The 14,946-nt window shown below is 38.9% G+C and overlaps 1 protein-coding gene across 1 annotated transcript; it reads right to left on the bottom strand.

Moving 5' to 3' along the window:
* Positions 1 to 1,366: 1,366 nt before the first annotated feature.
* On the bottom strand, positions 1,367 to 3,598 carry LOC310932587 (cullin-3-like; the record flags this gene model as incomplete). The annotated part of the gene is made up of 1 exon (XM_083895913.1): positions 1,367 to 3,598. The coding sequence occupies one exon, from the start codon at positions 3,596 to 3,598 to the stop codon at positions 1,367 to 1,369; it is 2,232 nt and encodes a 743-aa protein (XP_083752039.1).
* Between the last annotated feature and the right edge of the window lie 11,348 nt (positions 3,599 to 14,946).

Genomic DNA, 14,946 nt, shown 5'->3' with positions numbered 1-14,946 from the left:
TCTGACCTTTTTCAAAAAAAAGGGGGCTATGTTCCCCGGTCACATACAAAGCGGGGAACATGGTGAACCGGTTTCCAAAGGTAAGCTAGCGAGGCTATGATTTGCATTAGCGTAGGGCTAATATAATACAAACACTGTGCAACCTCATTAGGCACAACACACATTTTTGATTAGCATTAGCATAGCTAGCTGTGACTGACAGTCACAAAACAGCTAGCCATGCTTATGCTAATCAAAATTAAAACATTTGCATTGTGCCTAATGAGGTTGCACAGTGTGTATTATGTTAGCCTTTACGTTCCTTATCATGCATTACCATAACTGAAAAATCTTCAGCTCCCACTATAGGAATACGTACTTCCTAGGCACTGCACTAGTAGTAATACAGATATTAACAGGTGTTACCGTCAGGATAAAGTGAAAATGAGAAGCAGATAGATTACACTCCCAGATTGGATTAAGACTAAGGTTTTTTGTGGTTAACATGTCCTTTAAGGAGTTTTAAAAAACAAATCTTTAATGAACACACTTATTTTAATCACAGCAGATTGTTCTATATTTTTTAATACAATACACACAACATTATACTTGTTATACTTGTGCTATTTTAGTTTTTCTTCTAAGATCCTTGTATGTCTTCTGGTTTGAATAAACTACTCTAACCTTGTTGAGCTCAGCAGTGAGAAACTTCATGGAACTGTTAATGACTGGAAATTAAATGTATACAGGTTGAGCTTTTTGCAGTCTCAACATGGCTGTGCAGAAACTACATTCCAGGTATCAGATCTCTGCATCAAACACAACAATTACACTATTAACTTGAAATTAAGAGTGTTTGTTCAACAGAAGGGAGGATGTATCACACTCATATTGGATTGTTTCCAAATCCCAAGTGACCCTCGATCCTCCACACGAGGGTCACTTGGGATTTGGAAACAATCCCAGCTGACATAAGACAAAGGAGGGGTACACCCTCGACTGGGAAAACATACAGAAATTAACCATTCACTCCATTTGAACCATAGACCAATTAACCTCTGTTGTTGCTTAGAAATTATAGTTTCTGGAAGAACTTTATTCTTGTATTGTATATATATATATATATATAATCATGTTATTCACAAACTTCTGAGCACAGCATAAATATTGTTTCATTATTATTTCATTTCCAACAAACTACCGCACTTTCTTGTGTTATTACTTAGCAATAAGGTGAAGGGTTAATGTAACTTCTTTTGACCTCTCCCATTAGAGCCGGACACAGCAGATAACCTGCCTCCTATTGTTTTTTAGGAATAAACAAGTTTGATTAATGAAAGGTTTAAGGCCGGATGACCTTCCTGATTCCTCTCATCCAGCTTCTCTTCTATAAAACATAGACATATACTTTAGGATCATCTGGTTTTCTTGCCAAGTATTCTCTTTCTATCAGTCTTTCGATGTGCTTTTTGATGACTATAGGGCTGGAAAGAAATCGTGCCTGGAGCTGCTGTGTCACCTCTGTAACTAGGGCATTTTCCTGCCTCTCCCTTCTTGACTTCATGATACGGACAATGGCTGCCTCAATTTCATACTTCCTGTCATCAACAGCTTTCTGCCGTGTCTCCTTCCTTTCAGGGTCTGATTCCCCTTGTTTAGCAACAACTGTATGTATTTCAACTTTGTGAAGTTTAGATGAAAAATGATCATTGACTGTAAATACATGGTCATTTTCAATGTCCTTGGACCTTGGCTCCTTGATAAGAACTCTCTGTGTGGACTTCCCCCCCATTAAAGAGTTCAAAACTGGCACTAACTCCCACCCTGGAATATTTGTCTCCTGCAAGACATCCTCATAAGTGCAACTTTCTCTGTAATTGAAGAGCATGAGTATGATCATCTGCAAGGTGGAAACTTGCAATATGTGCTCTTTTTTAATAACTCCATAGAAGGATGCTTTTAGGTCTGCCACACCCAAGTGGTAGTGCAGTGAGAGCTGTTTCCTACTATGCTTAGAGATGTAAAACTGCCTAAAGACTTCAAAGGCATGTTGAGGAGCAGATGGGATGGTGCACCAGGGATTTGCGGTTTGTATAGGCCAATAGACAGTGGTCAGGACTCGTACTCTGAGATCCACGCCACTTACTGATGTGGTTTGTATGTGCTGCCTGAACTCATCCATGGTTGTTTTGGAAATGCTCATGTCTCTTAACATTCCCTCCAGTTTTGTGGTAAATTGGTAACCACATTCTAGTTTGAGCTTAGAGACCATGTTCTTCTCATTGTCCTCTCTGCTCTTGTTAAGCAACCTGAGCGCCAGATGCTTCCGGAAATACTCTTCGAACACATCTTTATCCTGCAAGAACCTAAACAACACCATGGCATTGTCAAGAATTGACTCCACCTCTAGGTCTGTCAACCCTTTGACTGCCTCCTTCAGCTTCTCATCAATGAAGACTGATAGGTACTCTGCAGAACGAGAATTGAGGTTGATGAAATACTCAAAGTCGTTGGCTATCTTTTTTTTTAAGAGTCTGTCATTGTTGAAAGACTTATTGAGCAAATGGTCAAACTGTGTCTTCAGGTCTATCAGGCCCTGGATATAGTCAACCGGGTTCTTGCCCTGTCCTTCTTCGTGCACCAGAGCACTACCTTGCTCCCTCAAGTAAGAGCTTATGCAGTTGCACATTATTTCTAAGCCATCTTTTACTCGACTGAACAGCTTGTACATGCAAGCCATGTCTTCTGTCTTCCCATACTTAAGCATGTGGATGAGGCCCGAGTTCTCCATCTCTACAATGGTCATCATATGTTTAGAAATTAGATCCCTTTCTGCTACTTTGACAATGTGCTCCTTTGTAGACCTGTCTAAACAGTGCATCACACGTTCTATCTCTTCACTGATTCTGGTTTCTACCCTCTTAATGTATATACTGGCATTGTTATCAGCGAGGTACTTTTCACTCTCAATCTGGAAAAATTCTGCTGACATGGCTAAGAAAGGATTTTCAAAGTCCTCCACATATACAGACCTTCCGTCCAAGCTAAGAATCATTAGCATCTGGCATGCACTTCTGATGGCCCATCGATCTACAACCTCTCCATTCCTCTCGCGTCCAATCATGTCAAGTAAAGTATGTCGTAGGTGGGTTTGAATGCAGCCATGGTGAACAACCTGGTCCCTGAATATGATGAGGCCAAGGTTGTAGACGTTAACTAAATTGTTTTGTTTTACATAGACTCGATCCATGTACATGAGGATGTCTCTGATCATAACCATGGCAGTTTGATGGTCATTCCAGACTTGAAATAGCGTTTGCAGAAAGTTATTTTTCATAGAGTTAAGAACATCTTTCTCTGCTTTGAGGACGAGATGGCCAGTGATGACCCCCCTCAAGCCTGTGTAGAGCTTCTCCCCATGATGTTGCACAACCAGGGTATAAGCATTCCTGTACAGCTCTGAGAATATTATCTCACTGTTGGTCTTCCTCTGGATGTCCTGGATGGCGTTCATTAGAAGGTTCCAGATATTGTTGGCACATATTTCATCCAGTTTTGTTGGAAAGGCTTGTATCCTCATTATGGTGTCGTTTTTGTCGCTGCTTTTGATGTTGAACATGAGAATTTATTTTGATGTTCATAAGGGACTTCCTATTTGTAATGTTGCATTTTACTGCCTTTCTACTCTTGTTCATGAAGGCAACTACATCACTTTTATGTGTCTTTGATCTTTTCAAGTGACATCATGATGTCAGTGTTCTTCTAATGGAATTAATTTATGATGTTGAATAACTACCATCTTCTTTCTTCCAATAATGTGTCTAATCTTTTCAGCCAAAAGCTACACCAATAGGCTGAATACACAAAGCCCTGTCTAACAGCTCATTTGGGAGTATTGACGGGTATGCTTTATTGATTCTTATTCAGGAATAAAAGCGTTTCGACATCGTTGGGGCTCAGGCGATTTCTTTCTCTGATACAACTTCCCCAGGGTTAGAAGACGCTCACTCACAGGGGACTGGTCAAACTGTATCCTCACGGTCAAGATTTGACATTGTCAACTCTGCACAACCAGAACAAGAATTGAGGTTGATGAAATACTCAAAGTAGTTTCACTGCCTCATTCGCTCTCAGGTGGCTGTGGAACACCAGGGGCCTCATGTATAAAAGAGTGCGCAGCTTTCATACTGAAAGAGGGCGTACTCACAAAATTTGAATAGTGCGTACGCAAAGAAATTCTCAGATTTATAAAACCGTGCGTACGCAGAGTCTTGCGCACCTTCTCTTTATACATCCCATCAAACGTGAAACTGAGCGGAGGTGAATGAGTAACACACCACGCACACGTTCCACCCACAAATTGATATACAAATGACTATAAAACGCCCTCTCTGACGCCTGCTTCCTGAAGAACAATGACAAATGCAGCAGCAAAGGAGGAAAATAAAAGAGAAAGAAGGAAAGTTTGCGACCGACGCATCAATTTATGATGTATACATTAGGAAAAAAATATATATATTGTGTTTGTTTGTTTTGGAATTGGAGATAAACACGAAGGAACTAAATGTGAGGGTCACCGCGGCTGCTCTCATATTAATGTTGATGCTTAAAAAACTGGCTGTGCATTGATAGTTTATCCTGTAGGTGTTGTTTTTCTGATGTAACATGTTTGTTTAGACATGACTTATCCATGTGAGCTGAATTTACAGATCATTTCAACAATCTATAAATGTGTCAGTGTCACGCGTCATCATCCAGTTACGCACACGCGCATTACGCACAGAATAAGCAGATAGAGCTCATTGACTTACTGCATATAATGATTCATTACTGTCACTGATTGTGTTGTGGACGTTGGGGAGGGAGGAAGAGGGAGGAAGAAGATGCTAGTGCTACTGTCTCTTCTGATGAAAGGTGCAGCGGTGGTGGAATGACTTTTTTGCAGTTATTTTGTTATCATATAGATTAAAATGGGATAAGGAAATGTTCTACTCAATGTTCAAGTCCCATTTTCTGACAACAGATTAGTTTGTAACTTTATTTTGGAGCGTTTAAAACATTGTAGACTGGCGTGTGTGAATGTCTTCACGTCAGCAGCTGTGTGTCTATTTACATGAAGAAAAGATTCATTTGTGTTAAATCAATTCCAGTCATTTGCTCAAAGTAAGACTTAGTGAAAAGTGTGAATCACTCATGCAGACGTTTGAAGTGTGTTTGCGCACGGGATGTGTTTTGTCTTCAGTGTCCTCTGATCTTATCCACACATGTTCAAACGTATGTGGTGTATCATTGTTGTTTGTCACAGAATAATTCATGTTTGTCACTGTAGACACATTAATAATATTATTTTGAGACACTGATAAGTTTCAGAGCTTGACATTGTAGCTTCTCCACCTGACAAGAGTTTGCACAGCGCTCCGCAAATTCTCACGGCAGCTAGAGAGTTTGCACTGCGGTCCGCAAGGTTCCACGGCAAGTACATTTTTATAAATGCCATCGTGTGCGTGAAAGCAAGCATACACACGGTTTATACATGAGGCCCCAGGACCTTTAAACCTGGGGTCCAGCAATGTTGCCAGCGTCATCACACTCAGAGTCTCTAAATTGGCCCGAGTTGACAGAGTAGGCTGGACTGGAAACAGCTAGGTCACTATGAAAATACATACAAATAATTTCTTTATTTGATTTCCTTAAAGCGGACCTAGAGTTGTCCTGTTGCACATATATGTTAGTTATGGAGGTCTACTTACATACATTAACTTGTTTTTATGGTCAAAAACCTCCTAGTTGCTGTAAACGAGCCGATAGAAATCCTCTTTTCTGACACTGTTCCTGAGCCGTGAGATTTCAGAGTGAACTTTCACCCCCAGAAGACAGAGTCTTGTGATTGGCCAATACTATTCAGCATATCCGCTCTCAGAAGTGCAGCTCCCCCCTCTGAAACGGTGGATGCACTGCTCCTCATTATCAAAACATTGATTTAACAATGTTTAAAAATAGCTTCTTCACGACTCCCAGCCACAGTCCCTTTTATGGCTTTGACCCGGAGTCAGACCCAGAGTCAGAAGACACTGTCGCTCATGAAACACCTCCACAACGGACGTTATTCTTCTTCTTTGGTTCAATGTACGCAACCGGATGTGCCCGGACTAGTGCCCGGAGCAGGACGATCGGCTGTTCAGGAGAACCGGTGTTTACGTAACCGGACCGGGTTTTTTCAGAGATCTCGCTGAGCCTGAGATTACAATAAAACACAGCGTTTTCAGCAGTGGCTGAAATGTTTGTTTTGAACTTTCAGGGCTTCGTAAACAAGGTAATGACGCAGATACACACCAAAAAACAGCGTTAATTTGAACTTCCGGTCCAGGTCCACTTTAACTCTTTCACTGCCAGCCATTTTCAGAGCAGAGCGTCCCATATTGCCAGCTGTTTTCGAGCATTTTGACCCATCTTTCGAGACCCACAAACGGTGAAACTACCAAAGGAAATAATAGACTTTCTTCTTTCATCAGGAAAAAAAAAGTGTTTCTACCTGTTTTGTGAGATGATGTCTTACTATGCCATTATTCACATGGTTTACATATTAAAGCAACTATTAACAATGGTTCGATCATTAAACGCAAGACTACGAAAATGGTCTACTAACTTGTGAGGGAAAAATAGCCATGGTAGCTAGGGATCTTAAGTCTCAGACATTGCGCATCACAGTCACGCCTTTGTCACGTACTCCCGCCACACATTGTATTTCTCACGGTGAATAAAATAAAATAAAAATAAAAATATATCCCGGTAGGAAACTTTTGTCATACATATATGATTGCCTTATTTACACCTGAGCAGTGCTTACGTTAGCAGATATGCCATCTAGGGCCAAAAGAAGAAACCACACCTCCCTATATGTACTATTTCTCATCACGCTTTCTGGAGCATAGATATTATTGTTGTGAGCTACAGTGCTACACGACCAATACATATGCAACAGATAAAAAAACTGGACTTACTGGCCTCTTAACATTTGCAATGAAATAACTTGCATAGACCATTTTAGTCAGGGGGCTACTTGTACTTTTTATATATTTATAATAGTAGCTGATAGCTAGTAGTTATTTCCGCAGAGTGTGGAGTATCACCAAAGAGTAGTATGTGATATGCAATAACATGAGCCTCATTAGGCACCCTTAAACCCTGTGTATTGATTTAGCCTTTTGTATTCGTTCCGAATGATGTGGAAGTCATGGTTGCATACATTTTTTCAACTTTTCTGTATGGATAGAAAGACAGTTAGACTATAGCTAGCCTACAGTACTGAATATTTCTCTGTTCTCCTTCTAGTTTCTTTCAACCCATCCCCGACCTTTGACCCTGCATCTTTACATCGACCCAAATGCACTTTTAAGATCTATCTATCTATCTATCTATCTATCTATCTATCTATCTATCTATCTATCTATCTATCTATCTATCTATCTATCTGTTAGTCTGCCTGTTTGTCTGTATCTGTTTCTTTGTTTCTTTGTCTGTCTTCTACTCTGTCTGTGTTCCTGTCATAATGCCAGGAGGGTCTACAAAGAAGACTTGTCCTTTTTGCAAGGGGGTTTTGTTTTGTGCCCAGAAGGTGTGTTCTCACTGCAAGAAAGAGCAGCCTCTGAAGCAGTGCCTGAAAAAGAAGCTTCAGAGGTTTGATGAGAAGAGAGAAGAATGGGTGGTTGGCCTTAAGAAGAACCACAATGTGGCATCCATCAAGGAGATGAAGCCACCATCATGGTTTGTACAGATTTTAAATTGACATTAAACCACTCAGATAATATTGGAAATAAGTTCTATGGTACACATGGAAAATCTTCTGTGTTCATAACTTCTAACTCATTCATACCACTTCTGCTTTTAAGATGTATGTATTTGCTGCATTCACCTATTCAGTCATAGAATCACAGTTTTCTCTCTATTTTGAATACATTTAGAAATTGTCATTGTTGATGCTCCAGTTTCTAGTTATCTAAATATAAACAGAAACATATTGTAACCTTACTATTTCAATTTGTTAAACAATTTTCTTGTTTGCTAACACTTCATGAACTGTTCCTGTTTGCATATACATTTTATACAAAAGTGAAACTCACCATGAAGTGTGGGAAATAAATTGTGTTCCTGTTCTCGTGGATGGTTTTAGTGTAAGGCTTTCTCCATGTTGTTAAAGATAACAATTAACCAAAAGTCAAGCTGTGAACAAATGATGGGATCGTAAAGCAGGGGTCGGCATTTTGGCGACGAGGATGGGACGGACGTTCCACTGCTCAGGTTCTGAGTTCTGACTGAAGGTTATTACCGGTAAGGAAAATTTCCACTCCACCAAGGAGGAGGAATTCCGCCTGACGTCAGAAACAGGTACTGACCAGTGGACGCTCCATCTATTTAAAAGTGAGTACGGTGTTTTTTAAATCTTGGATAAAACCTATAGGTGGACAGTTGTAATTCCTTTGTGGTAGCTGTCCAGATATTCTATAATTCCTTTGTGGTTTGAATGTCGATATATTCTATAATTCCTTTGTGGTTTGAATATTTGGTCCGGTGTAATTCCTTTGTGGTAATCGGGACCGTGTCATGTAATTCCTGTGTGGTTTTGGAGACTAGTGCACATGAGTGAAACCTAGGTAGACAGTGGTAATTCCTGTGTGGTTGCTGTCAAGATATTCTATAATTGCTTTGTAGTTTTGAAGCTCTGAAGAAAAAAATAAATTTAGTAGAAAACAAAAGGGTATATAAATGGATCAATCCTAAATTAACTGAAGGCAATGACTGTCTCGTGAGGGCCGAATCATCGGAGAATTAGTTTTGGGGGGTTGCAAAATACCACCTCGTTTGGCTTCAAGACCGAGCAGGTATATTGTTTTTGGAAGTCGACTTTAAAAAAAAGAAATTTTTTAATTGAGATTGGAAACCATTTCAAATTTGGCCTAAGTGTTGTTTTGTGTTTGTTCTGTTTTGTTCCATGATGTTTTCATGTCTGTGGCTGGCTTGTGTTGTTTTGTGTATGTTGATCTGAGCTCAGTCTGCAGAGCTTGTGTGAGGAGGAAAAGTTGTGTTTTTTGCATGGGGTTGTTGCAGGCTGTGGAGCCAGAATGACTGTAGACTGTTTGGGGAGGAAATGCCTCTATAACAAAAAGATAGACCATGTCAAGAGCATTAGTTTAATCAATGTTCGATCTGCTGCAGGCAGATGATATGTTTAAAAAAAAAAAAAAAAAAAAAAAAAGGGCAGAGAGGAGAAGTGTGAAGTTGTGTGAAGTTACAGGAGTAAAGGAGATATTAGTTTGTTTTGGATTGAGGATGGTAATCAAGTGTTTTGAAGGTTTTTGTATGTTGAAAAGACTGGTATTAAATGATAGAAGTTGATGGTGTTGAAGTAAAATGGTGAATGAACTGTTTCTAAGTGCTGATTTCTTGTGCTGAACAAGAAGAGCTGCTTCTGTGAGGAGAGTCTACAGGCTGGACTCAGTGACAGAGAGGCAGAAAGAAGGGGGGTTTCAGAATAAGAAAAGTAAGGTAATGAAAGATTGAGGAAAGTAGTAAGAAGGGAAATGTGTTGAAATTGAGGTTTAAAATGTTTGAAATATATATGTATATATATATATACATATATATTTAAAAAATAAACAATAAAAACAACAGTAACAATAAATTAACACATTAATTAGTTAAATAAATAAATAAATAAATAATAGGAACTCTGTATTTTGTTATAAGAACTATATATTTGTTATCACTATGGAGATGATGATGTGTGGTTGGGGCTGAGTCAGCTCAGCTTAATTTGTTCCTGTGTTTTATACAATGCATGAGATGGTTAATGAAAGGATAATTGTTTATGACGAAGTGTCTCTGATCAAGACATTGAGTCATTAACAGCTCCTGATGAGTGTGTGATATGTAGAGCATGAATGTGAATGGATGAATGGGATAATTGAAGCTGTTCAAGAGTGTTTTGAGAGGCCCAGTTGATAAATGATATTAATTTTTAAGATGAATGTGTGACATGATTTTGTGTAAAAACAAATGGTTTTGTCTCATTATAGGAAAGGAAGTGTGCTGAAGGATGTTGTTGTGATGTGAAAATGGTTATAAACTAACATATAAATCTGAAATTTATTCCAGTCACTATAGGGTTAAAATGATTAATTAAAAATAAAAATGAATAATAATGAAGATTATCTAGAATAAGTGAAGTTTACTGTGTGAAGAAACATCTGATAACATAATCTAGGTGACTGACGACCCTGATCCAATCACTGACTCCACTAACAGACCTGACTGACGAACAAGGAAACAATTCTGAAAAAATAACTTTGAGTGTCTGTGTGAGTAATTTGAAGAGTGTCTTGAAGACTATGTGTTTGTGCTCAAAGTTTTCCAAAGTGTGTTTAGGTTTGAATCTGCCTCCTCCATGTGCTGTCCCCAAGTCTGCACCCCCTCCTCCCTCAGAGACACACACAGCAGGACACCTACAGCTAAATGACAATCCAACTCTACAGGAGGTAGAAGCTGTGTGTTGTAGGTGTTTTAAACTCAGATGGGCCAACATCTGACCGGCCAACTGGTCGACATCCCCAGCTGTCGGATCAGTGCGGTCCAACAACATGATGGCCAGCCTGGCTGAAGATGTGCTTGCTGTTTTCACCTTAAGAGTGTGTTGGCCTGAGATTCACAACACAACACTAAAGGAGGGTGAGTTAGCAGCTGACTATTGTACACATATGGACTCTGTTTTCACAGCTCACTCTGGCATTGACGCAGACAATGAGGCATATGATGACCTGCTTGTTCGTGTCATGGTTACATGTGTCAGATGGGAAACTGGGACCATAGCGAATGTCTGGACACACGTTCTGCACGCTGAACGTTAAATCAGATAGATTTGGACTCTAAACAAACACAAACACTTCAGACTGCTCAACTGATACTTTGACACCTATTCCTCCACCGAGGAATGAAGAAAGACTGTTAACATTGAGGGAGAACAAAGACACAGAAGTGGCATGGGTTTGTCACTCATGCAGGACCAGGAGATCCCAGAAGGCATGGATAAACAATTCACAGAGAAATTTGTCAGAAAAAGACACAACTTTTTGAACAAACTGATTGGAAGAAATGTTTTGTTTTTATGTTGTTTTTTTTTATTTTGCTTTTCTTGTATTCTGTATTCTCAGACTTGGAAAAAAGTTAACTTATACCAATATGTTTGCAGTACATAATTAGTTGATAAAACCATGTGATTTCCCAAATAAATGATGTTGACACTGTGTGTCAAAAGAGAGGAATGTGGGAAATAAATTGTGTTCCTGTTCTCGTGGATGGTTTTAGTGTAAGGCTTTCTCCATGTTGTTAAAGATAACAATTAACCAAAAGTCAAGCTGTGAACAAATGATGGGATTGTAAAAGCAGGGGTCGGCATGAGGGGCACAGGATGACATGTGTGGGTCATAAAGAAAGTGGGTTGTCTTGTTGTAACTTGCTTTGATGTGACTGTATATATGTTTGAGCTCTCTGAAGCAAAGTCAGAGAACATTTAGACCAACTTTGGAACAGATTCTCTCCTTCATGCATGAAGTAAAGACACGATTTAACCAACACCGATGACTCCAATGAAATTTCTTTCACAGAAGTTAGATCATCGTAAACGATATCATTCATGGATGCTGTCCTCAGTAATGCCATATTTTTTGTCAATAATCTATGTGTTAAGTTAGTTTTGTAGTTGCTATCCCATTTTTTCAACAGATAATAAAACTTGTGTCATTGCAGCTTGAGAAACTCCGTGCTATTGGCTACAAACCAATACTTCTTCTAGGAAAGAAGACAAAGAAGGACGAAACAAAATGTGGAATCCTAACCACTCGCTGCAGACTGACTGATTTCGCCCAAGACTACCTACAAAAAATAGGCTAATTTTATAAGTACCTTTGTGAAGGTGAGATGCATGCATTGTATGCTTAACAAATGATATTAATGTATAAATTACATTATGTATTGGAAAGGAATTGTGGAATTGTTTAGCAGAACTGGATCAAGTGTTTTCAAAACAGTTTAGCTGTTATTACCCAAACCATACAGAACACCAATCATTCTACACTTTGGAGAACAACTGACTTAAAACTAATATACCTGTCCACTGTCACTGTTTTCATTTGTACATGGTTTGCATGAATAACAATTAATTGCATAACTGTACAGGTAATTGGATACATTTTGGGATGACAGTATAATGTTTATTTTATAGTCATACAAAATGCACAGATTTAACCATCCCGTGATTGTCTGCTTCATGAGATGCAGAAACAAATTGTACCACTATTGCATATGGAAGCAGCGCTATAGATGCAAATGGACCAATAACAAAAATAACCCATAGAAAGATAATTCTCATTCACAAACGTATTCTGCTACCTTGAAGGCATGAAATCTAAGTTCACTGCACACCTTAGTGTGAATTATATAGTTTAGTTTAATTCCTTAGACTTTATGTCATTTTTAAGTTATATTATGAGCACTTGTCATTGTCGTATATTAACAACATTATAAATGAAATTAGATATTCTCCAGATTTGAGATAAATAATAACTTAAACAAAGGTACAGACATCCTTAGAACAATCACACCGATGGTACAGACAGACAGAATTATCATCACTACAGAGGATGTGAGAAAAACTTTTCAATTTACAAACCCAAAGAAAGCAGCAGGGCCAGATGAATGCAGTGCTTTTCTTGTGAAACACTTTGCCTCTCAACTGGCTGCAGTCTGGCAACCAATCTTCCAGGCATCTATTGACACATATTATTCCTTCAATTTGAAAAACTTCTCATATCAATCCCATACCAAAAATCCCATGTCCAAAAGAACATAGTGATTCAGGCCAATAGCTTTGAGCTCAATAATTATGAAGTCTCTTGAAAGAATCCTACTCCGCCACCTGGTTAAAACTATGAAAGAGCAAGTTGATCCTTTCCAATTTGCTTACAAGCAGGGCTGTGGAACAGAAGATGCTGTTACCACACTCGTCCATCTCATAGCAAAACACCTGGATAAACCTAAGACCTACGCTAGAGCTCTCTTCCTAGACTTTTCATCAGCGTTTAACACAATACAAACACATTTATTAGTGAACAAGATGATCCAGCTGAAAATAAACCCATTTCTAATCCATTGGTATGCTTCATTCCTCACTAACAGAACCCAGATAGTTAAGGTTAACAGAACCCTTTCATCTGCCATTATAACCAATGTAGGAGCCCCACAGTGCTGCGTGAGCTCAGCAGTGCTCTTTACCTTATACACCGACGACTGTCGTACAGAAACACCTAACCAGTACATTATAAAGTACTCGGACGACACTGTCGTACTGTCCCTCCTGGACAATTCCAACCGCCCCGAGAAACACCAGCAGGGGGTGCAGAAAAAAAAAATTGTGTTTGGGTCACCATCTGACTCACACAGAACCCCTATCCTAATCCACAATGAAACTATCAAGCAGGTTCCTACAAGTATTTGGGAGTATGGATAGATCACCTGTTAGAGCAGCTGGAAAGAGCATGTAGACTTTGTCTGCAAGAGAACAAAGCAAAGGATATACTTTCTCCGCCGCCTCAGATCTTTGGGGCGAGCAGCCAAATTCTTCGTCTATTCTTCATCTCAGTCATAATGAGCATTTTACAATACTGTAATATTGTATGGTACAAGAGTTTGTCCACAACCTTGAAAGCCAAACTGTCACAGCAATTAAAAATCTGCAAAACAGCCCATAATAAGAACATGTTAAGGTTGGCTAACAACATCGTCTCTAACAGTAACCACGTCTTAAACAAAGAATATGAACTATTACCATCACAGTGCAGATTCAGAGTACCAAGGTTTAACAAGAACAAACTGAAACACTCTTTTGTGCATCAATCAATCCTCATGCTTAACACCGAAGCTAGTTTTAGATCAAGGAGAAGGTGAAGGGATTTTTATGCTTATGTTTATATTTATGTCTTCTATGTGTTTTCTGTTTTTCTGTCTGTGGTGTGTGATGTAATGCTTTACAATGTACACTATGGATAATTAATGTTACATGTCTGTGTTTAAGTCACAATGGAGCAACTGGACGCAAAACAAATTTCATCTATCTATCTATCTATCTATCTATCTATCTATCTATCTATCTATCTATCTATCTATCTATCTATCTATCTATTTTAATCCCAAATGACATTTTCATGACAGATTGTTATTATTTTTCCAAAGTCACTGTGGTTGACATTAACATAAGAAATATGTAACAAAAACATTCATACAAGTAGATATTATAGTGTAAAGGGAGTAAATTCCAATAATAGTTGTAGTAATGTGCCTGAGGGGCATGCAGGGTGTGTGAGAAATTGTCCATGACTGAGAATTTTCCTCAGCATCCTCCTCTCTCACAGCCAACTGGAATTACCACTCTTAGGACAGGGGGAGTTTTTAGAGTTCATTGAGTCTGTTAGCATCAGCTTTCAGAGCAGGACACTGACCATAGATTATATAAGTAGGGTTCCTACGCAGCATGGAAAAGTATGGAATTTAATTTGAGTAATTTCCAGGTTAGGATAAGTATGGCAAAAGGGGAAAAAGTATGGCCCAATGTTTGTGTTGTTTCCAGACTATTATCTCACTTTCTAAAATAAAATATATTACTATATATAAGTCAATACAAGTTACTAACGCAACATAGCCTACCTGTAGACGATATGAAACAAACCAACATGGCTGTAGAATGGTCCGGGTGCGATTCTCATTTGTTAATTTTTTTTCCCATACGTGTTGTCGAGTCACCTATTGTCGGCAGCGGCAGTGTCGTGCAAGTTTTCTGAGGGCTGGCTTCATGAAAAATCATTTATTTATATAAAAAACATCTAACAATTGGTATTCAGATGTTTAAAGGGATACTTCACT

This window comes from Microchirus variegatus, assembly GCF_963457635.1.
Source record: "Microchirus variegatus genome assembly, chromosome: 10".
NCBI lineage: Eukaryota > Metazoa > Chordata > Actinopteri > Pleuronectiformes > Soleidae > Microchirus > Microchirus variegatus.
This window is presented reverse-complemented; position numbering and strand designations above follow the sequence as displayed.